The sequence below is a fragment of the Gossypium raimondii genome, chromosome 13 (genome assembly GCF_025698545.1).
Source record: "Gossypium raimondii isolate GPD5lz chromosome 13, ASM2569854v1, whole genome shotgun sequence".
Lineage (NCBI taxonomy): Eukaryota > Viridiplantae > Streptophyta > Magnoliopsida > Malvales > Malvaceae > Gossypium > Gossypium raimondii.
Genome location: NC_068577.1, coordinates 53,266,071 through 53,291,314, shown reverse-complemented (window position 1 = coordinate 53,291,314; position 25,244 = coordinate 53,266,071). Strand labels below are relative to the sequence as shown.

The 25,244-nt window shown below is 35.7% G+C and overlaps 1 protein-coding gene and 1 pseudogene across 1 annotated transcript; both read left to right on the top strand.

The window, feature by feature from the left end:
* Positions 1-2,147: 2,147 nt before the first annotated feature.
* Positions 2,148-2,591, top strand: LOC105781698 (protein MAINTENANCE OF MERISTEMS-like). Its single transcript, XM_012606212.1, has one exon. The coding sequence runs from the start codon at positions 2,148-2,150 to the stop codon at positions 2,589-2,591; it is 444 nt and encodes a 147-aa protein (XP_012461666.1).
* Positions 2,592-2,900: 309 nt separating this feature from the next.
* LOC105781697 (pleiotropic drug resistance protein 3-like) lies at positions 2,901-23,873 on the top strand (annotated as a pseudogene).
* The last annotated feature ends 1,371 nt before the right edge of the window (positions 23,874-25,244 follow it).

Sequence of the window (25,244 nt, the reverse complement as noted above, 5' to 3'; positions counted from 1 at the left end):
TGTTCAAATTTGATTTAGTTCGAATATAAATTATGTGCCTTTAATGTCTCTTATTATTTTGGTTATACAATTGAGGTTTTTCAATACTCATACATGCGTACTTCTAAAGACAATTTTTGAGGAATGTCTAAATTGATTTTTGGGTTGGTTTTAATATTGAATTTCAAGTTTAATTGTTGTCATTTTTAATTCTTGAATTATTTTGGTTGAAAACATTTTCATAAACTTAAAAATGAGAATTACTATATTAATTTGACCGTTTGCATTTCTATGAATCTCGTTTGTATTAATCAATTGTTATTTGATAAGAAGCATTAAAACAACTCGTGTGATTTGATTTTATAAATACCTTATACTTTCTTACTATACAACCCTAGGAAACATGTTACTTTCATAAAGTTGTTAAAGGTAGTTTATATACTTTATATTTGTTAAGTATTTAGAGAAATTATATGAGCAATTATAAATGAAAAAGTTTTAGTGAACATGAGATGTATGATTTTGAAGTAAATTTCATACATGTCTGCAATGGTTTATGAACTTTTTGTTGGCACTAGTATTATATCAGGTTTGATATTTTAAATGTCAGTGTTATCCGTGCGTTTGGTTTGCAATAAACTCCATGCTTGACTTGGTTATTTCTTTCTAGTTAATTGATGATGAAAAACTCTTATGAAAATGACTTTAAAAGTATTTTGGATTGATCTAATGCCTTCTTAAGGCCAAACAAAATAATGAAATATTTGTTCCACTGATTCTGCTCCATTCCTCAAGTGAATGTAGTAATACATAACAATTATAAATGAAACCTCTTGTCATTATTGACAAATAGATGAAAAGAAGATGAATGATTTGAAATGTTGCTAATTGTTCATTCTTATAACAAAATGACCAATGATTCATACTAATTAATCATTCCTTGAAGTGAATGTTATCTATATAATCTTATTGGTAAGGAATATAATATATGCTTACATTAATTTCTGAATTTATTTTTTGCACATCCCTTGAAGTGAATGTTTGTATTAAATATAACAAATTGTATAATCAATTTTGATTATTAATGTTAATTTGAATATTTGAAGATTTTGACATATTCTGAAGTGAATGTTGCAAATAATTGCTTGCAAATTATATTTTTTATTGAGTTAATAACATTATGGACTTCGCATTGGTGTAGACATTTTCGAGTAAATGTCACAATATTGCTTATATGTGGATTCAAAATAAAAGAATGGCGGTAAAATTATCAATTGTCAAAATTTATATTGACATTATTTGTACAACTAAAAATATGTTAAAGTAAACCGGAAGTTTATTGGTACAAATACATTTACTATTTGGCGTGACCGGTTAGATTATCCTAGATTATATATGATGCAAAAAATAATTGAGAATTCATATAAACATTTATTAAAGAACCAAAAGATTATTTAATTTAAAGAATTCTCATGTGTTGCTTATTCTCAATGATAATTGATTATTACAAACTCACTGGCTAAAGTTGAGATTTAATGCCTTGCATTTTTGAAATGAATATGGACCCATTCGTCCACGTAGGAGCGTTTTAGGGTGAAATTTCCAGCAAATCGCTCCTTTAGGGGAGTGTTTTTTCCATGTCAGCACAAAACGCGCTAAAGTGGACGCGTTTTGCTAACGTGGCAAAAACGCTCACCTAGGGGAGCGTTTTGCTCCGTGTTTTTGTCCCTAACGGCTAATTTTTTTGACCGTTGGGGGGGTCCAACGGTAAAAAAAAAGTATAAAACCCCTCCTATTATTCCACACAAAATTTCTTCAAATTTTAGCAAAAAATCTTAAATTTCTCCCTAAATTTCTCAAAACTCTCAAATTTCTCTTTAAATTTCTCAAAACTCTCTTTAATTAATTATTTCCTTTAATTTTCTTTCTAAATTAGTATTATTTTTTTTTATAATTTCAAAATATTTGATCGTGTAAGCAATGACAGGGGAATTAATTCGTCTCGATCATAAACATATCTCCGTCGAACAAATGAAAATGGTAAGGGTAAATTTTAATTTTTGAATATTATTTAATATTTTTTTCATTTATGTAATTTTAATTAATTTACATTTTATAATTTTTTATAACAGTCTGTAGATCGGGTGTTACAATGTTATATTCGTAATATGTCTGGTCGTTCATCACTGTTGATAGAAAATTACTTGAGGAAAGCGGGTTTTTGGCACGTGGCCACTGTAAGCCGAGGGTGGAAGTTGGACTCGAAAATCATCAGCACGTTAATAGAGAGGTGGAGACCCGAGACGCACACATTTCATCTTCCGTGCGAAGAGTGTACTATCACTTTGAAGGACGTGCAGTTACAATTAGGATTGCCAGTGGATGGGTCCGCACTTACTAGGTCCATTCAATCTGCTGATTGGGGAGCCATATGCTACAATCTTTTGGGTGTGATTTTGGATAATATTTATGGAGGTCGAATCGAGATGGACTGGTTACGATACACATTCCTAGAGCCGGGGAATGATTCGACTGAAGTAGAAAGAATACGATATGCTCGAGCATATATCCTTGAGATGATTGGAGGTTATTTGATGCCGGACTTGTCATGAAACGTCGTACATTTGAGGTGGCTGCTGAAACTTATTGATTTTAGAGCAGCTGACGAATTAAGTTGGGGGTCTGCCGTGTTGGCAACATTGTATCGGGAGATGTGCAGGGCAATGCCACCAAATAAAGCCAAAATCGGAGGTTGCCTATTACTATTACAATCATGGGCTCAGTTTCGCTTTCCATTTTTACGTCATCGAGTGAACTATCCATATACATTTCCACTCATAAAGAGGTAAAATTTTTATTTGATTTTACAATTATTACATAGATTTAAAACAAAATTATATGCTAAAAATTTATTTAATTAGATGGAACCATCCGGCTATGTTGGAATGCCTACCGCTCTTAAAGATATACGGCTTCTATTAGACCAACAGTCAGAACCGCAAGTAAGTATTAAATAAAATATATATACATAAAATAGTTGTTTCATATTTAGTATTTAGTATTATGTATATAACTAATATTTTTATCACGTTCATATAGTTTCAATGGACACTATACGAGGATCCGGTAATTCGGGCAGTAATTCCGGATGAATTCTTTCAAAATCCGAACATTTGGCATATTAAGGTCTCATTGGTCAACTATGTTACTGTGGAGATGCATTAGACGGATAGAGTGTTGCGGTAATTTAGATTCTAAAAACCAATTCCCGAGGAACCTGAGGTGCTCAATAAAGAGCACAAAATCGACTTATGGTAAAAAATACGAATTGACCAGTATTCTTCTCAGAATATATCGAAAATTTGAAAAATTGTTATGATCATATACTTGCTCGCGAACTGATCATCGTCCTAGAGTTAGCATGCGCGCCGGATTACATGCCATGGTTTAAGATCCATGACAAGCCATATTTGTTGTCGGAAGAGCAGAGGTGTCGGCAAATCCATGTCAAAAGGGAACAATGAGGCCCTTAAATCCAAGGAGAAATGATGACAGCATGGACCCATCAACAACGCCTATACAATCACCAGCCCCAATGCCTCAACCAACGACACCCACAGCACAGCCCCTTCAGATTATGCCAGGTGCGTATCCTAGCCCTTATATGTATCCTAACCCTTATATGTTTCATTTTCCCAGTTCTATGCTAGGTTGGAATGCATGACTTGGTACATCTCCTTTCCTGTTGACTCCGACTCAACCAATGATATATAGGCCATCATCGCTAGAGGGATCGCACGAGGCACCGTCTGGGAGCTCATTTCATTACCAATCTCCATCGCCTTATGGGATTCAAACACCTCTGCTGTGGGTGATGCAAACACCTCCACATTCTTTATTCTATCAAGGTGGGTCATCCTCCCAACACCCACAATCGGAGCAACCAAAACACTCGCCGAAAGTTAAACCAAGGAGGAATCCAGCGCGTAATCGTCGACCACCCCCATGTGGCATTGATTCTGACCGGCACATACATTGATTTTTTAATATATTTGTTCAAACTGTTTTTATATTGTTTTATTTAATAAAATAAAAGTTGTTTTTAATATTTTAATAGTAAATTATTTTTATATTTTTAATAAAATAGAAGTTCTTTTAAATAAGGCGCAATAGAAATAATGCAACATAGTTTCATTACAGCAATTATCAACTATTTTGGTTTGGACATGATCGAATTGTATGACTTGAGTTCCTACACCATCCGCACAACTTCTGTTGGTTTGTTCTTTCCCAGATATCCATATTATTACTTATTCTACTCGAGCAAGGTCGACTTTTTGGTTTACGACGTAATACTCTATTCGGTAACAACTTAAACGGAGCAAGCGATATAAACAACCACTTATGTTCATTTGGGACCGGGGGGAATACGTGTCTCCACACATTGTACATGTATTCTATTTTGTATACTTCGTCGACATATCTTATGGGATCTAAACGGAGATTCTGACAAGCTGTAATTGCATGAGCGCATGGATAATGAAGTGCGTCAAACGTCTCACAGTCGCAAGTCCTATTTATCAGGTGTACACGATATTACCTGCCGGTAATATATTGGCTCGATCTGTCAAACTCCGTCACACGAAACCATAGGTTGTCACGATTGTGACACACTGTGTGCATGGTGTTGGCCCGTGCCTTCGCATTGCTAATTTCTTGCAATACCTTCTAGAACCATACATGGCCTCCCTGCATTTAGCCTTTATAACTCACTGTTCGCTTTGGAAATAGTGCTGCCAAAAGAAAATATGTCTCTCGCACAATCGAGGTTATCAACAAATGACGCGTTCCTTTTAGAACATAATTTATGCATTCAGCCAGGTTTATGGTCATATGACCATATTGTAGGCCACCATCGTATGCTTGTGTCCACTGTTCGAAAGGTATGTTACAGAGGTAGTCTGCGCCTTGATCGTTAACTGAATGCAAAATCCCCAACATCTCATGAAACTGGTTCTTATTTATCTTGTACCCTACCAATATAAGTTGATAGCGAAAATTACATACCACTATTCCATTCAGAATAAATTGAATATTAAAATCGAAATTATATTAATAGAGATTAAATACCCATGTTGGTCACTTGCTGTCGTTCAGTGGTAGACCGATATTGCCTGTAGTAGCTGGACACAACGTGCCTTAGATAATACTGATGGTGTGTACGATCCCATAGGCTTCCTTGTCACTCAATTGCGGCTAGTATTCCAGTGCCTCGATCCGATATAACATAAATATCAGGTTGGGGGCATACATGTCTCATTAACCTAGAAAGAAATAAATCTTAGTCATCACCTGACTTCCCAGTGTTACTGCAAACGCAATTGGAAAGATTCTCCCACTGCCATCCTGTGCCACAGCTAGCAATAGGCGATGGGTATATCTACCACATATAAAGGTACCGCCAATTTGTACCAATGGCTTACAGTACACAAATGCGTCCCGACATTACTTAAAGCTCTAGAACAGACGCTTGAACACTTGGCATCCACGGAGCAATCAGTCATTGTATTTTGATCAGACCCTTGGACTCGATATTTATGCTGAAACATTTGTCGGTGATGCCTTAAGAAGAGGTATCTCTGGTTGCCAGAAGAAAATAGTGAGTACAGGTAGTGAATTTGGCGATGTATGTAAATAGCAAAGTTTAGCAGGGAATTAATTAGTCGAAAATAGATAAATTGTTGGAGTTTTTGTAAGAGCAAAGGAAGAAAAATAGGACACAAGTCAAGGCAGCAAGATACAAGAAATATTTTTACTTGCTCACAAATGTGTAGCAAGGGAGCTTATGGCTGATAGCTAATTTTTGCTCATTCATTCAACTAGAAAAACAATACATTTATAGTCAAATACATCACCAAATACTACCTACTACCACTAAGTAGCCTAGTAACTTGATAAACATAGCTTGTACACATAAACAAGCCACCTAAACTAGTCATTCAATACCTAATGTATCAAGTTGTTCATTTTCAACTAGTTTGATTACAATGAAACTAAAGAGAAAACCTTGTTGTTATAGCAAGCATACGTGCTGCAACATGTTTACAAACTGCATGCACTTCAACCAAAAATATCACAGCAGCATGGTTGGCCAATTTTCAACACTCCTCCTTGGACTCCATGCTGCGAATACAAATCATTCAACAATTTTTAAGCTTAACAGTCCCAAAATGCTTTGTTTCAAGCTGACCCTGCTCAAGCACTTCATTTTCAACTTATCTTCAACCATGGCCTCATACTCAACCAAATCTGACTCACACACTTACCATACTAGTCTTTTGTGCTAAAGATTTGTTCTTAAAATAGAGTATTTTCTCCATCACAACCTTAGCTAAAAACACATATTGCCTTGTTCCCTTGTTCATTACAATCTTATTTCTTCTTGTATATACAGTTTGCGAGTATAATTTGCTTGCCTTCAGTCTACCATTTTGGCTTGCACCCACTCGAGCTTGCATTTAGACCGTTCTCCACTTCGGCTTGCACCCATTCGGGTTTGCATTTAGACTGTCCACCACTTCGGCTTGCAATTTGACAGGCTCACACTTTGACAGACTTGCACCTTGCTTACTGTCTTCAACAGGCTTGCACTTTGCTCACTGTCTTTAATAAGCTTGCAACTTTACAACTCGCATTGAGCTTCCACATGTTGCTGAGCTCACACGTTTGACAGACTTGCATCTTTGCATATTGTCTTCAACAGGTGTCTTAAACAGGCTCGCAACTATACAGGGCTCGCACCTTTAAACCTTGCATTGAGCTTCAACATGTTGCTGAGCTCTCACATTTGACAAACTTGCACTTCGCATACTATCTTCAAAAGGCTTAAAACTATATAGGATCGTACCTTTTGATGAGCTCGCACCACTTGCTTTCAAGCTCGCCATTTGCACTTTGGGCAACTCCCATACTTTCTTTGAAGCTCCTCCTTCAACTTATCAAAGCTTGTTTGGGAGTTTCACAGGGTTGAGCTATTGTTGTCTTCTCTACAAGCAGTCTTAAATGACATACTTTGGCAGCTTCTTTCTTTTTAACAAGCAGCAAAAAAAAATACAAAAACATACCATTTGTTGAGCTACAAGTGATCTCAAAGAAAATAACCCTTCAAAGATCATAAAAGCTCCGATACCAATTGAGTTTTTGTAGGAGTAGAGGAAGAAAAACAGGACATAAGACAAGGCAGCAAGATACAAGAAATATTTTTACTTGCTCACAAATGTACAGCAAGGGAGCTTATGGCTGATAGCTCATTTTTGCTCATTCATTCAACTAGAAAAATAATACATTTATAGTCAAATACATCACCAAATACTACTTACTACCACTAAGTAGCCTTGTAACTTGATAAACATTGCTTGTATACATAAACAAGCCACCTAAACTAGTCATTCAACACCTAATGTATCAAGTTGTCATCAACTTGTTCATTTTCAACTAGTTTAATTACAATGAAACTAAAGAGAAAACATTGCTGTTACAGCAAGCATACGTGCTACAGCATGTTTACAAGCTGCATGCACTTCAACCAAAAATATCACAGCAGCATGGTTGGCCAATTTTCATCATAAATATTATCTTCCGGTCATTCTGAGTTTAGCTTGAATATATTTTCTCTGACATATGCAGGGGAGATCGTTGTAGGTCCCATAAAAACTTTGTTTCTGGATGAAATAACAAATGGACTTGACAGTTCCACTGCCTTTCAGATTGTTGCTTGTCTTCAATAGCTTGTGCATATGGCAGATGCTACTTTGTTGGTTTCACTGCTATAGCCTGCACCTGAGACATTTGATCTCTTTGATGATATAATCTTGATGGCAGAAAGGAAAATTTTGTATCACGGACCACGCGATCACATTCTAGACTTATTCGAGAACTGTGGGTTTAGATGTCCTCCATAGAAAGCAGTTGTGGACTTCCTTTAAGAGGAAAGTGAAATCCAGTTTTTGATAATCTTTTTCCTTTTATGCAGTGGTGTTTGTTGCTTCTACAACTTCGAAAGTATTTTGGTTTGCATTTTGTAGGTTTTAAGCAAGCAAGATCAAGCACGATACTGCTACAGCAGTGAGCTGCCCTACTCATATTTTTCAGTTGATATGTTCTCCATGAAATTTAAGGCATCCTCCTTAGGGAAGAAGATAGATGAGGATCTCTTAGAACCGTATGACAAGCCCCAATGCCATAAAGATTCCCTCTACTAAGTATTCTATTTCTAAAGGGGAAATCTTTAAAGCTTGCATGTCAAGGGAGCTTCTTCTTTTGAGAAGGAACTTAATCTTTTATGTATTAAAAATAACTCAGGTGAGGACTTTCTTTAATTCACTCCTTTCAATTTCGTCAATCAAATTTCGTGCTCAAACAGATTCAAGCTTCAAGAACATATTGATAGAAATGAACATTTGGGGTCAAATTTTGAGGATGAAGTTTGTAACAAACAACCTTAGTCATAAAGCTTATGCACTTCAAAAGATTAAAATTTTCCTCTTTTGGCAGCTTGTGTTCATAGCATGCGTCATAATGACTGTATTTTATAAGACACAGATGGATATCGATATTGTTCATGCAAACTACTACCTAGCTGCGCTGTTTTACACGCTCATAATACTTGTGGCGGATGACTTTCCGGAGGTATTCATGACAATTTCAAGACTTCAAGTTTTCTACAAGCAGAAAATGTTATCCTTTTACCCTGCTTGGGCCTATGTAATTCCATCAGCCATATTAAAGCTTCCAATGTCATTTTTGCAATCCTTGATCTGGACATCTATCACTTACTTCAGAATGGGATACACACCTGAGGCCTCAAGGTGAGTTCAAGTTCTAAAAGAGAAAATTATGCTATTTTAGTCAGGGAAGGACTACTAACCCCATAAGATGGAAAAAGAATACTAATAATACTGATAGAAAAACTGGGAAGAAAATGTTTCCTTTTTTCATAGTATACATAAGCAAACAAGATTTATTCTGGTTGGTGAGCCTAAATGTCAGATCATTTGCGCTGTTTTCAGGTTCTTCTGCCAGTTCGTGACATTTTTTGCTCTACGATTAACATGAATATCCTTGTTCCGATTCATGGCCTCCATCTTTTAGAATTTTGATTATTCTCTGTCAGCTTCTAGCCTCATATTCTTTTTACACGGGTTATTCTGCGGTTTCATTATTCTGCTACGTAGTGCTCTTCCTACCTCTCATTGATCAGTTTATTTAAGTGGTTCCTGTAAAAGGATGCATACTTATCAATTTGTTTCATTCATTACAACATCCTGGCCGGGTTGGATGAAGTGGCTTTTTTGGGTTTCTCCTATGTCTAATGCAGAGATAGCAGTTTCAGGAAATGAATTTCTTTCTCCGCGATGGCAACAAGTGAGATTCATTGGTATAAATGAGTTTTATTATTCTGGTACTTAAGCAGCCTTCTTCAAAAGAACAAGGAATTCTTACATATTTCTTGTTGGTTATATATTTGACAAGCATTAAGCATATCAGTTTGAACCAGTCCAAGGAACTATAGTTAACGATCTGTAAATACAATAGACTACATGAACTAATGAGTGTTTTTTTAATAAAAAAATATTGTGCCTTTCCGCTCCCAAAGAAGACCTTGCTACAAGGTTTCAAAGAGTCTAATTCACAAAAAGATGTTAAGAGTAGGGGCTGGACAATGAAAATGGTTCTTTGACTAAAACGATGCTTGCTTAATGAAAGTTCACACCAATACAGAAATCGTACTCTATTTTCCACTGATTATTTGTTTTGCAGATGCTGACCATGCGAACTACAATAGGACAAGCAACATTAGAGAGTCGAGGACTAAACTTCGGTGAAAGTTTTTTCTGGATAGCAATAGCTGCATTGTTTGGTTTTGCCATAGTTTATAACATAGGATTCACCTTCGCCTTATGTTTCTTGAAGTGTAAGTTTTTATTTTTGGTCTTTTTTTCCAATTTTCCTTCGTGTTTAACTTTTGAAGAAGAGAAATAGAGGGTTATTTAGCATTGATACTTGAAACACATGCAGCTCCGGGATGGTCTCGTGTTGTTATTTCACGCGAAAAGCTTTTCAAGATACAAAAGGGAGGTTCAAGTGGGGGTAAAGGTGTGGAGAATAGAACAAGCCATATGAATTCCAATGGTAATAAACCAGCTAGTAATAATTCTTCCTAGCTTTTCATCATATAATTGTTCTTTTTAGATCTCATTCTCATCGTTTTTATGGTTGATTTGTATACATCACAGGTAGGATGATGGTATTACCTTTTGAACCTTTAACATTAACTTTTCAGGATGTGCAATACTATATCGACACTCCTTTGGTAATGAAAAAAACATTATTCTTTCGTATAAACTCACTTTTCATGAACCATAGAATCTTGATGCATTGTGACTTTTTGGCTTTAGGAAATGAGAAAAAAATGATACACTCAGAGAAAGCTGCAACTCATTTCAAATGTTACGGGAGCATTAAGGCCTGGTATTCTAACAACATTGATGGGCACTAGCGGAGCAGGAAAAACCACTCTTTTCGATGTCCTTGCAGGTAGAAAAACTATAGGATGCGTACAAGGAGAAATTAAAGTTGATGGCAAGAAACATTTGCTAGGATATCCAGTTATTGTGAACAAAATGACATTCATTATCCAAAAATCATTGTAGAAGAATCTTTAATTTTTTCGGCTTCATTGCGCCTGGCTTCTCATATTGACTCAAAAACTAAAGTAGTAAGGGTCTCAAATATAATAGCTGATGTTTTCACAAAAACTAAAATTTGAGCTAAGTTGTGATGAAGTTGCTTTTGATGGTTCTGTAGGAATTTGTTAAAGAAGTTCTTGAAATTATGGAGCTCAACGATGTTAAGGATGCCTTAGCTGGGATACCTTGTCTTTCTAGTTTATCAACAGCTCAATGGAAGTGGCTTACAATAGCGGTAGAGCTTGTTGCTAATCCCTCTGTAATTTTCATGGATGAACCTACAACTAGCTTGGATGCAAGAGCTGCAGCCATTGTCATGCGTGCAGTGAAGAATGTAGCTGATACAGGTCGAACAATAATTTCCACAATCCACCAAACAAGCTTGATATATTTGAAGCATCTGATGAGGTAAAACCGGTTATGTTAATGTCTAACTGTATATAGATATAATTGCTATTTTGAAGATATCTATCATAATGTATGGGAACTTTTTCTTTATATATAGCATTCAGGTTTTCTTTCATAAATATATGTGTTGCTTTTTTTGCAGTTGATTCTTCTGAAAAATGGTGGGAGTTTAATCTACTTTGGCCCATTAGGTCAAAATTCTTGTAAAGTTATAGAGTATTTTGAGGTTAGTTTAAGAGTTCAATCACCCCCACTTCTACCATATACTGTTCATTGACCTTGACCTTATCCTCTCTGGATTCTTACTGACAGAGTATTACTGGGGTGCCCAAGATTAAAGACAACTGCAATCCAACAACATGGATGCTAGAGGTAACCTCCTCATTTGCAGAGGATGAACTTGGAGCTGATTTTACAGAAATTTACAAGAAATCTTCTTTACATGAGTTAGTTCAATTAGTCAGTAATAATTAGATTTGATTTTTACAAAGCTTAATGTTTCATTAGTGCGCCAAATGCAATCCTCTTATGTTCATCATCAATCACAATCTTAGAAAGACATAAACCAGTTGTATCTTTCTGAAAAGCATATGGAAAGGACCATGTCAGATTGTTTTAACCACCTCTGATATTGTAGGAATTTGTTAGTGTTGAAGGCAGTAGCAAGCTGCTTTGATATTACTTCAACAGGAAGCCTCTAGACTTACAGAAGAAACAATTGATGATGAACAGAATTTTTGCAAGTGGAAAAACAAAAAGAGAGAGTTTTTAATCAAGAATGATTTGAAATTATCATTAACTTGAAAGAATGATTTGAAATTATCATTAACTTGAAAATAAGGCATTGAGCCATTACAGAAGTATGTCAACTTCAAAAGAAAACAAAGAAGCTTTTACCTAATCAACTACCTAACATCACTAAATTACATTGAAACTTGTGAACATGACTTGTTTAAGTTGTATTGCTGAATTATCAATCAATCAACACCTAATTACATCAAAATGCAACTACCTACTAAGTTTAAAACAAACTAAAATACAAAATGTTCATTGGAGTAACCAAATGAAACAAAAACAGTTTCACTTGCTGCTTGCTGCACGTTCCCTGCATGGCCACTTTGGTTGCTGCATGAGAGCTGACTTCATCACTCCTCCTCAGCTTCCATGTTGCTGACTCCCAGTTGCTTTCTTAAGCTCATGAATCTCGATACTCCAAAAGCTTTTGTGAAGATATCAGCAATTTGTTCTTCAGAGTTACAGTGAATTAACTCAATCTCTCGAGCTTATTCCATTTCTCTTATCACATGCAACTTGATACTGAAGTGTTTTGTCTAACCATGGAAGACATGATTTTTAGCAATAGCAACAGCAAATTTGTTGTGAAAATAAATCTTAGTTGCTTCACTCTGTTGTAGATTCAAATCAGTGAGAATTTTTCTTAGCCACACAGCTTGGTTAACAGCATTAGCAGTTGCAACATACTCTGATTTTGCTGTTGACTGTGCCACCATTGATTGCTTTCTAGAACTCCAACAAAACATGGTTGAACCAACTGTAAATGCATAACCAGACGTGCTCTTCATATCATCCTTTGAACGAGTCCAGTCACTGTCAATGTTACCTATCGGTTTCAAATTTTCAGCTTTGCTGAAATGCATTCCATGATTCAAGGTACCTTTGATGTACCTAAGCACTCTTTTCCCTACTTGGTAATGCTGCTTGTTGCAACAATGCATAAACCTTGATAGCATGTTCACAGCAAAAAAAAAATCAGGTCTTGTTGCTGTTAAATACAGCAACCAACCAACAAGGCTCCTGTAAACAGATTCATAGATGGGCTCATGATCTTCTTGGCTCGATAGCTTCATGCCAACAGCCATAGGTGTGCTTGTTGGCTTACAAATTTGCATTGAAAACTTGGATAGAACCTTCAAAGCAAATGTTCTTTGTCCCAAAAAGATTCCTTCTTCTGCTTGTTGTACCTCCATTCCAAGGAAATATGTCATCAAACCCAGGTCAGACATCTCGAACATCTCTTTCATTTTTACTTTGAAATATGCTAACTTGGTCTTGTCTCCTCTTGTCACTAAGAGACACAATAAACTATGTTTCAGCTTGATTCTTCTTAACATAAAGTGTTGGTTCACTAGAAATTCTTTCAAATCCCAAACTGACTAGGTATGAGTCAATTCGAGCATACCAGGCTCTAGGAGCCTGTTTCAGGCCATACAAGGCCTTTTTAAGCCTGTACACTATGTGTTCCCTACCAGGCATTATAAAACCTGGAGGCTGTTCAATGTATATCTCCTCTTCCAGGATATTTCACATCCAATTGGTGAATTGTCCACTGCTTTTGAGCAGCCACAGCAACCAACAATTTGATTGTGTCAAGTCTGGCTACTGGAGCAAATGTTTCTAGGTAGTCCAAACCATATATCTGACTAAAGCCCTTCACAACCAATCTAGCTTTCAGCTTGTTTAAACTCCCATCTGTATTGTGCTTGACTCGATAGACCCATTTTACTCCTATGGTTTTCTTTCCAGCTGGCTTATCAACCAGCTCCCATGTTTGATTCTTGTGAATCATGTTGATTTCATCAACCATAGCCTGCTTCCAACCTTCATCTTCCTCAGCCTCTTCAAAACTAGTAGGTTCTGTTATAGCAATCTGTGCTCTCTCATAAACTTCATCCAAGGACCTTGTGCCTCTCACAGGCACATCATCAATGTCTATTTCAGGACCAATCTGTTTGAGTTCAGCTTGGTTAGGCACCAGTTCTTCTGAAACAGTTTCTGGCTAATTTTTCTCCCAATTCCAGCATGCTTTTTCATTGAAAATCACATCCCTGCTTACTTGAATTTTGCTTGTCAAGGGGTCTAGGATCCTATAGCCTTTCTTGACTGAGCTATAGTGTAACACCCCTTACCCGAGACCGTCACCGGAATCGAGTACGAGATGTTATCCAATCTAACTTACCAATTCGGAGCATAAAAATTTGCTTTTAAAATTAAATTCACTGTTTACAACAAAACTGTCCACCTGCGCGACTGTCACTAATTTAATTATAACTTAAGTTAAAAAACTAGAAATTTAAATCCGTAAATTTTTCCTGAAACTAGACTCATATTCCTACTTACCATAAAATTTTCAGAATTTTTTACTTATCCAATTAGTACAGTTTATTCATTAAAATATCCCCTGTTTCACAGCTCGACAGATCTGACCTCTTGCCACTAAAAATCAATTATCTCCTTGTACAGAATTCATATAAGGTTATCGTTTGTTTCTTTTGAAAATAGACTCACTAAGAAATATAAAAATATAAATTATGACCCATAATTATTTTTTTACAATTTATAATGATTTTTCAAATTCAGAATAGGGGACTTCAAAAACCATTCTGACCCTATCTCACTAAAATTCAAATATCTCAAAATACAGAATTCCTTTGCCTACACCGTTTATTTCATATAAAAATATACTTGATAAGATTTAATTCCATATATAATTCACTCTCTAATTCCATTTCTACTATTTATGGTGATTTTTCACATTTACGTCACTGCTGCTGCCAAAGAAACTGCTTCTTTGTATTAGCTACCATTTACACATACATAATACCAAAACATAATCTTTACTAACCATTTCAATAGCTAATCTTAGCCATATCATATGAACATGCTCAAAATGATTAAGACTCTATACATGCCATAGTTTAAACATTTTGAAAAGCACATAATACCGAGATGATTATGATAGTGTGATACGAGCTCCGACGATCCCCAATTCGATCAAGTTCAAATCACTATAAAACAAAGGAAAGAAAGAAAGGTGTAAGCTATAAATAGCTTAGTAAGTTACATGTAAACAATAATTACTCATTTAATAATTAACACTTTTAACATATAACTAATCAAAACATTTCTTAGCAATTTCAATCACTTACACATGCACAATCTTACCAATTCACTTGCATATACATTTTCACACTTAACATTTATCACATATGCTCAATTCTTTCAATTGTACCTGCATACACACTTCATTTCATATTCACTTTAACCCATCATTAATCCCGTTGAACACTCGGAATATACACAGATACGTAGAGATTTAGCACATAAGTGCAACACTGATATGTAGCCGCTACCACTGAAATGTAGCCGGTTACCATCATTATGTAGCCGGCTACCACTCAAACGTAGCCAAGCTACCACCGATCAATAACACTGAAATGTCCACGGCCTGCTCACACAAGCTGTCAGTGTCCGCAACACATGCTAGATCACCCAGCACAGGACTCACTGTAACACTCAGTAACATCGATCTCTAGTGACATGTCACTTGTATCCACTTCTATTCCTAAGTTCAACTTGGAATTTACACTTAACACTTTATTTTCAACACTTTAACACTTGAATAATTCATGAATAATTTTCCTTCCACATTGAATATTAATTCACATATCAAATATAATTCACAATTTATAAAAATATAACTATTATTTACACGTAACTTACCTCGGATGCAAAACGACTATTTTTGTAATTTAGTCGATAACTTTCTCTTTTTCCCGATCACTTCCACTATTTCTTCTTTCTTGATCTATATTAACACAATTTAATACATTTTATCAACATTTCTTTCAAATACAATTCATACACAACATTTTGGCAAATTTACATTTTTCCCCAAAACTTTTCAAAAATTCCACTTTTGTCCCTAAGCTCGTAAAAATAAAATTCACTAAATTCTTAAATTTCAAACTTCACTAAATCATATTTCATGCTCATAACAGCCCTCAATTTCACAAAATCACAACTTTATGCACACTTTACCATCTTTCACAATTTAGCCCTTTTTCAACATTTTCATCAAAATTCATCTAGTAAAACTTGTAATTAACACTTCAAACATTCATTATCTAACATCACTAATCAATTTACAATTATATCATGAATGGGTCAATTTTTAAACTTTAATTTCATTTAAATTAAATGGTAGAAACATGAAATTCAAGCTTCAATAAGCATAAAAATACGAAAATAATTAAAAACGGGGCAAGAAATCACATACAATTGAGCTTAGGAAGATCAAGAACCCTAGCTATGGTGACATGAATTTTTTTGGCAGCAAACGTCTGATTTTGAAGAAGATGGACACTTATTTTCACTTTATTTTGTCTTTTATTCAATTTGGACAAAAATGCCCTTGACCCATTACTTAGATATTTTTCTAGAAATACCCTTTTGTGTCCATAACACTAATTTATGGTCTAATTGCCACATAAACACTTCCAATTTCATGCAATAATTTAATTAAGTCATTTAATCACTAATTAGACACACTTTGCATTTTTCTCAATTTAGTCCTAAAAATTCAATTAGGCATTAAATCATTAAAATTTTCTATCCATATTTTCACACAATATTTCAATCAATCAGTAACTAATAAAAATTTATAAAATAAAACTATTTCACTTCGAATTTGTGGTTACGAAACCACTATTTCGATTAAGCCCTATTTCGGGCTATCACATATAGCCTACTAGAGTGACAGGCTGAGCTCTCCTTGAAAGCTTGTCCCTCTTCATTGCTAGTATTTGTGCATAGCACAAGCAACCAAATACTTTCAGATGTGCCAGTGAAGGTTTGAATCCGAACCAAGCCTCAAAAGGTGTCTTGTGAGCAAGAGCCTTAGTTGGGAGCCTATTTTAAAGGTAAATAGTAGTGTTTACTGCCTTAGCCCACATGGTTTTGGGCAGTTTCTTCTCAAACAGCAGGCACTTAGCCATATCCATCAGACTTCTGTTCTTCCTTTTAGAGACCCCATTCTGCTGAGGTGTATACACATTTGTTAGCTGGTGTTTGATGCCAGCATCATTGCAAATGGCTTGGAACTGAGTTGAAGTGTACTCAGTCCCATTGTCTGACCTCACTGACTTCAACTTGCAACCTTTTTTTGTTTCAACACCAGCTTTGAACTTCATAAACACTTGAGCTACCTCTGACTTGTGCTTCATGAAGAAAATCCAACAATATCTAGTATAATCATCAATGAAAAAGATAAAGTACCTATTTTTGCTGAGTGATTCATTCCTCAATGGGCCACACACATCAGTGTGCACCAGCTGCAGTCTTTGTGTAGCTCTTCATGCTGAATTTGTATGAAGTTGTAATGGCCCAAATTCAAAATTATCGGAATAGTGGTTTCGTAACCACAAATCCAATTTAAAGAGAAATTTATTTTAATATTTTTGAATGAATATTGATATGATAGGAAAAATCGTATGAAAATATCGATAGAAAAATTTTACTGATTAAGCGGTTAGTTAGAAAAAGAAATTATTGAAGAAATTAGGTAAAAATAAGATATCGAGACTTCGATCTCAGAAAACCGAGTCAAAATATTTTTATAAATATTTATGAAGTGTTAGTAATATGGTATTAAAATTTCGTTAGAAAATTTTAATGTTTGGGTAGTCAATTAAGTAAAAGGACTAAATTGAAAAGGTGTAAAAGTTACTAGAGGAATTAAATAGCTCAATTGTGAAATGAGGAGGGACATAAATTGCAAATAACCCCAAAAGGAGATATTTTGGGCGGCATACGCTGAGAAAAATCAGGAGAATTGAAGAAATAAGGGTAAAATTGGAATATTACAAACTTTGCTTTAAAAGTTAGGACTAAAGTGGAATTATCTAGATTTCTCTTTATTTTTCTGCACTCTCATCAGCCAAAAAAACGTCCTAAGGGTTTCTTCAAGCTGGTTTTTCATAATTTTGCACCAAGTGAGTTAATTCTTGCCTTTTTCTTGTAATTTTGTGTTTCTAAGACTTTTACAACTAGGTCCTATTACTAAATTCATTAGTTTTGATTTTATGAATGATATTGAAAGTTGATATGAATATGTGCTGGAATTTTATGAGGAAATATGATGAAATTGATGCTTTAATTTGTTTATGAGATGATTTTATTAGGTAATTCCAATAGAAATTGATTTGTAGGACCTAATTGTGAAAAAGTTTGGAATTAAAGTTTAGTGCTGAAATTCTGATTTCCAAAGGTTATAAGGTAGTTTAAAGTGATATAATAAAGTGTTGATTGAGAAAAATCAGCTCAATTGAGAGGTTAATTGAGCAGGGACGAAATTATCATTGTTGAAAGTTTAAGGGAAAAATGGTAATTAACACCATGCACTAAAACAGTTTTGGACAGCAGCAGTACCCTGACTTTGAAAAATCACCAAAAATTGTAGAGATCGAATTAGAGGATGAATAAAATATGAAATTAAATATTATTGAGTCTAGTTTCTTATAAAAGAAACGGTGTAAGCAATGGAATTGTAAATCATGAGATATAATAGATTTTGTGAGACAAGGTCAGAATGAATTCGGGTTCCCCTGTTCTGACTTTGGAAAATCATTAAAAATTTTAAAAAAATGATTATGAGTTATAATTTATATGATTAGAATCCTTAATGAGTCTATTTTCTGAAGAAATAAAGGGAAGCATTATCCTAATTCTGTACAGTGATATAATTAATTTTTAGTGAAGAGGGTCAGAACTGTCATACAGTGAAACAGGGAAACTTTAAAGAATAAAATGTACTTATTGGCTAAACCAAAATTCTAAAATTTTTATGGTAAGAATATATGTGAGTCTAGTTTCAGGTAAAATTAATGGATATTAATTTGAATTTCTGTAGCTCAATATATAAATAATTTAGTGACTGTGACTCAGTGAGGCAGCTTTGAATGCAATATAAATAATAATGGAATTGTAGAGAAAGTTACATATGAACATGAAATGTATTAGATTAATGATTAAATTTATTTATTTAGATCCGGAAAATTCAAATACGAAGCAAGAATGAGGAAAAGAAAAAGTTCGGGATTAGTAGATTTTTGTTTACGAACAATTGTCGAGGTAAGTTCGTGTAACTTGAATTATATTCATAAATGCTTGAAATGTTTGTTATTGATGTGAATATGATTTGGATGTTTATTGTATGATAACTGATGAAGTATTGATATTCGGATGAAAAGAGGAAATAAATCCCGGTTGAATGAAAGGAAAATTCGATGGATCTCTCGAAAAGGAATTGACGGTAAAAGGATCTAGCCGGACGGGTGATCCTATCTGATATAGCCCTCCGAAGAATATGTGGAAAATGGATTTAGCCAGACGGGTAATCCGGATTAGGTCTGAATTTAGCTTTGGGTGTAATTCAGATCCAAGCTCATTAGAGTAATTGTCGCTGCAGGATTTAGCCTGGGTGGTAATCCCGACAATACTCGTGAGTTTATATTACAAGGATTTAGCTCGACCGTAATCCCATTTGTAAGGATGAGGTTCGCGGGAGTGTGCTCTCTGAAATGGAAATGTGCGCACATGAATATGAATTGACGGACCCGGATTTGTACACTTAGGTGTACCCCTGAATATCCATCGAAATTCCAAGTAGTTCAACGGGATAAATATGGAAAAATAACAAGGAAATGGAAATCATGGAATTGATGAGCTCATCAATCATTTATCTTTGTAATGAATTTGTATGAGGTTGAGTTTGTATGTGATAGGTATATGTTTATGTGAATTGGATGTGTGCTTGTGTTATTAAATGATGGATGTATAAGTATGGTAAGTATAGTTCCTGTTGCATGAACTTACGAAGCACAAAGTGCTTACCCTGTTTCTTTTTCCCCTGATTGTAGAGTTAAGAGCTCGGAGGTCGGATTTGGTCGGAGACACATCACACTATCAATCTCGAGATCTCGGTACATAAAGGAACTTTATTTTGGAAATCAATGGCATGTATAAGCTAGTAAATTAGATGTTAATGTGAAATGAATGTATGGTTAGCCATTGGTATGGCTAACAAATTTTGGTTTTGGTATGTGATAAAATTATCTTATGAATATGATAAATCTATCTTGAAAAAAAAAATTTGGTAAAATCTGGTAATGCCTCATACTCTATTTCGGCGACGAATACGGGTAGGGGGTATTACAGAAATGGCAGTCTTGCCTGTTTTCCCATCTAGCACACTTCACAAACTTCATCATGCTCCACTGGGTTGGTGAAGTTCTCATCCAAGCTTTCACTAACCATTTGAGCCATCAATCTAAATTTGGCATGTCCAAGCCTTTGATGCCAGAGCTTGGAATCATCAGCAGAGGCTGTGTAGGCTGACTTTGAGTCACTTGGCCAGGGGACCTCAAAGCATTTTCCAGTCATGGTGACTGTCATGAGACTTGATCCACTTGGATCAGTATTCTGACACTGTTTTCCCTTGAACGCAACTGTGTAACCTTTCTCAAGCAGTTGAGCTATGCTGAGAAGGTTTCTGTCAATCTCAGGCACCAATAGCACATTCGAGATGACCTTGTTGCCTGTAGGAGTGCATATCAGCACATCCACTTTTCCTTCAGCTTTTATAAACTGACCATTTCCAACCTTAACCTTGGTTTTACAGCTTCTGTCCAAGGTTTTGAACAAGGATGCATCTGGTGACATGTGATTAGTGCAGCCACTGTCCAATAGCCAGCCTTTAGAGCACTTTCTCTTAGCAACTAAGCAGGAAACAACAAAAACTTACTCTTCTTGATCACTAGTGTCTTCAGCCATTCGAGCTTCAGCCTTTGGTTGCTGAATTGGTTCTGCCTTGGTTTGTTTCTGTTCTTACAAACCCTTTCAACATGGCCCTTCTTCTTGTAGTGTTGGCATACTGCATCTAGTCTAAACCAGCATCTATCTTCTAGATGACCAGCCCTTTTACAATGCTTGCAGGGTTGGTTACTACTTCTTGCAGCATCAGGCTTAGGCCTATTTTTCCAGTGCTTTTTGCCTTTATAAGCATTGGTGCTCGAGGCCTTTCTGGTTTTGACTTGAAAAGCACATTCCTGGTGGTCTTCAGCCCTGCTAGCTCTTCTTTGTTCCTGAGCATAGAAGGTGTTAATCAGCTCAGTCAAAGAGATGCTAGCAAGATCTCTTGAGTCCCCTAAAGAGGATATCTTTGCGTCATATCTCTCAGGCAAAGTGGAGAGAAATTTCTCCACAATTCTTGCCTCATCAAAGTGCTCACCAAAGAGCCTTATACTGTTGACCACTGCCATTATTCTGTCTGCGTACTGCTTCACTGTTTCTTCCTCCTTCATCTTTAGATTTTCAAAATCCCTTCACAAATTCAACAACTACTGTTGCCTTGCCCTCTCTGTGCCTTGAAACTCCTCATTAAGCTTGTTCGGGCCTGTTTTGGAGTCTCACAGGCCATAATTCTGGTGAATATGACATCTGATACACAGTTCTGAATGCAGGACATGGCTTTGTGCCTCTTAGTCCTCTCATCAGCATGTTGCCTTATCTAAGCTACTGTGGGATTGGCCCTCAGTGGTGCTGGCTCAGTATCTGTGTTGGCAACTTCCCACAGATCAAAGGCCTACAGGTAAGTCTTCATCTTGACCAGCCATATATGGAAACCTTCTCCATTGAAGATAAGTGGGGCTGCTAGTGAAAATCCTGAAGAAGCCATAGTTCCTGGTGTTGATCTACCACAGGTCCTCTAAGAATGCAGCTCTAGATACCAATTGTTAGTGTTGAAGGCAGTAGCAAGCTGCTTGATCTTACTTCAACAACAAGCCTCGAGACTTGCAGAAGAAACAATTGATGATTAACAGAATTTTTGCAAGTGGAAAAACAAAAAGAGAGAGTTTTTAATCAAGAATGATTTGAAATTATCATTAACTTGAAAATAAGGCATTGAGCCATTACATAAGTAAGTCAACTTTAAAAGAAAACAAAGAAGCTTTTACCTAATCAGCTACCTAACACCACTAAATTACATTAAAACTTGTGAACATGACTTGTTTAAGTTGTATTGGTGAATTATCAGTCAATCAACACCTAATTACATCAAAATGCAGCTACCTACTAAGTTTAAAACAAACTAAAATACAAAATGTTCATTAGAGTAACCAAATGAAACAAAAACAGTTTCACTTTGCTGCTTGCTGCATGTTCCCTACATGGCCACCTTGGTTGCTGCATGGGAGCGGACTTCATCAGAATTATACTTAAACCATTTGCATAGGTTTCAAATATATATTATGTTACATGTAATACCTGTATATTGGAGTACATGAGGGTCACTGGCTTGAAACTTCCCTTATCATTGATGGGCATTATTGGAGTAGTTGAGCAAAGTAGGGTTTGAAAGGCTAGCTCTTTTCTTGTTATGATGGTATCTTATCTTCCAAAAGGAACCATTCAGTGTAGCAACTTACAAGTGCTTCCTGGCTCTGTGTACTTGATTAAAAGAATGCCTTAAGTGTCTATAGAATTAAATAATTATCATTACAAACTGTCTGGTTCACTTATTATTTCTTATTTTCTCTCTTTTTGCTAGTAGGAACAACAAAGAGTTTGTAAAGCAGTTGAGTGATCCACCTCCTGGTTCAAGTGATCTTCATTTTCAAGCTAAAATTTCACAAAGTTTCTAGGGCCAGGTTAATTCTTGCCTAGGGAAACTGCATTTTTCCTATTGGAGAAGTCCTTCATATAACCTGAATCATTTCTTACAAATATTATAATATCTTTGGCTTTGGGCATGGTATTTTGGAACCAAGGACAGAAAATGTAAGGATGCAGACAAACTGGCATAGGAATCATCATTTTCATAAGAAGTCATACATAAAAGCATTACTTTTCCTTTGCAGTAAATTTGATGATATTAACTTCAAACTTTCTATCTTCTTTTCTTATTTAAATCCCCAGAAATAACCAGCAAAAGTTGTTCAATGTTTTTGGTTCAATGTATGCTGCTGTACTCTTTCTGGGGATGAATAGCAGCTCATCTGTCCAACCATTTGTAGCCACAGAGAGAGTTGTTATGTATAGAGAAAGATTTACAGGGATTTACTCTTCTTGGGCTTATGCACTAGCACAAGTACGTTCTCTTTCACTTCACAAGTCAATATGAACTTTTCATTCTTTTTTCTTTCCAGTTGAGTAGTTTTCCAAACTTATAGTAAATAAGTGTTGAGTAGTTTTCCAAACTTATAGTAAGTAAGGGGGCTTAAATAATTTGCAGGTGACAATTGAGGTACCCTATCTATTTATCCAAGCCCTTATGTTTGAGGTTATCACATATCCCATGATTGGCTATTATGCATCAGCATATAAGGTTTTTTTGTACTTCTATGTCGTCTTCTGTACACAGCTCTACTTCACCTTTTTTGGAATGTTGTTTGTGTCATTGACACCAAAAGTCACGATAGCCGGAGCTTTATTGTCTACCTTCTATCCGCTGCTTAATCTTTTCACTGGCTTTCTGATTCCTCAACGGGTAGCCAAATACTATTATAGAGTCTTTGCTACGATGGAAAGTGAATACTTGAAAACATAATTCTAACAACTATTACCATGAGATAGTATATTCACTTGGCTGGTTATCTTGTTCTTCATGTGCAGCAAATCCCAAAGTGGTGGATGTGGTTGTGTTATCTAATGCCTACATCATGGACATTGAATTGCTTGCTCACTTCACAATATGGAGATATAAATAATGAGGTTATGGTATTTGGTGAAGCCAAGACAGTTGCTACTTTGCTAGAAAATTATTTTGGGTTTCATCATGACCTCTTACCTATTACAACAATCCTTTTGATTACCTATCCCCTAAACTTTGCAGCCCTTTTTGCATTTTTTCTTGCACGTTTAAATTTTGAGAGAAGGTGAATTTTTCCATCCCATAAAGATGAAATTGTTGTTCAGTAAGCATATGATGTAATCAGAGTTGGAATTATTTACCCTTAAACTATGAACTACAACTTTCTTTTACTTATTGTTGGAGTTTTTGCAGGAGCAGAGGAAGAAAAACAGGGTACAAGACAAGGCAGCAAGATACAAGAAATAATTTTACTAGCTCACAAATGTGCAGTAAGAGAGCTTATGGCTGATAGCTCATTTTTGCTCACTCATTCAATAAGAAAACAATACATTTATAGTCAAATACATCACCAAATGCTACCTACTACCACTAAGTAGCCTAGTGTCATGAACTGCAGTTCAAAGCCCGTGACCATTGCACCAAATGCATTCGATGGAGGTTTATTGTGTAGATGGGGATCATTTGGCCCGCAATAATTGGCCCGATTTGGTAAGCTATTGGAGAAGTTTGTCAGATTGAAGCCTGGTTGTCCCGATAATGAAGATATGACAACTTAGGCTATTTTGGTAACTAATCTTAGAAGATAGATAGAATCATATCTTGTAAAAATTAAATTAGATTTGACAATGCATATCTTGTAAATCCCTAAAATCAAGGGATATGGTTAATCACATCCGTCGATGTAAATGTATCTTGACCATCACTTTTGGGGGAGCTCAATTATAAATAGAGAGCCTCCCCCTAATTTGTACTCACTCCATTCATTGTTTCATTATTCTTTGTGAATAAGAGAATATTGAGAGCATTTACTCAAACGCCTTGTGTGCGTTCTTTCTGTTGTTCTTTGTGGCTTTTTTTTGGCATAAATCGCTTCCGCTTTACAAATTGGTGCCTTGGAGGAGCTCTAAAGAAATCCTCAATTGAGTAAAGGCTGACTTAGGCGAGTTTGGATGAACGGATCACCTAAGGCCGCATGGATTGCGAGACGAAATATCTAGCCTCGTGACACTAGTAACTTGATAAATATTGCTTGTACACATAAACAAGCCACCTAAACAAGTCATTCAACACCTAATGTATCAAGTTGTCATCAACTTGTTCATTTTCAACTAGTTTGATTACAATGAAACTAAAGAGAAAAACTTGCTGTTACAGCAAGCATACGCAACATGTTTACAAGCTGCATGCACTTCAACCAAAAATATCACAGCTGCATGGTTGGCTAATTTTCAACATTTCTCCTTGGACTTCATGCTGCGCATACAAATCATTCAACAATTTTAAAGCTTGCAGTCCCAAAATGCTTTGTTTCAAGCTGACCCTGCTCAAGTACTTCATTTTCAACTTATCATCAACCATGGCCTCATACTCAACGAAATCTGACTCACGCACTTACCATACTAGTCTTTTGTGCCAAAGATTTGTTCTTAAAATGGAGT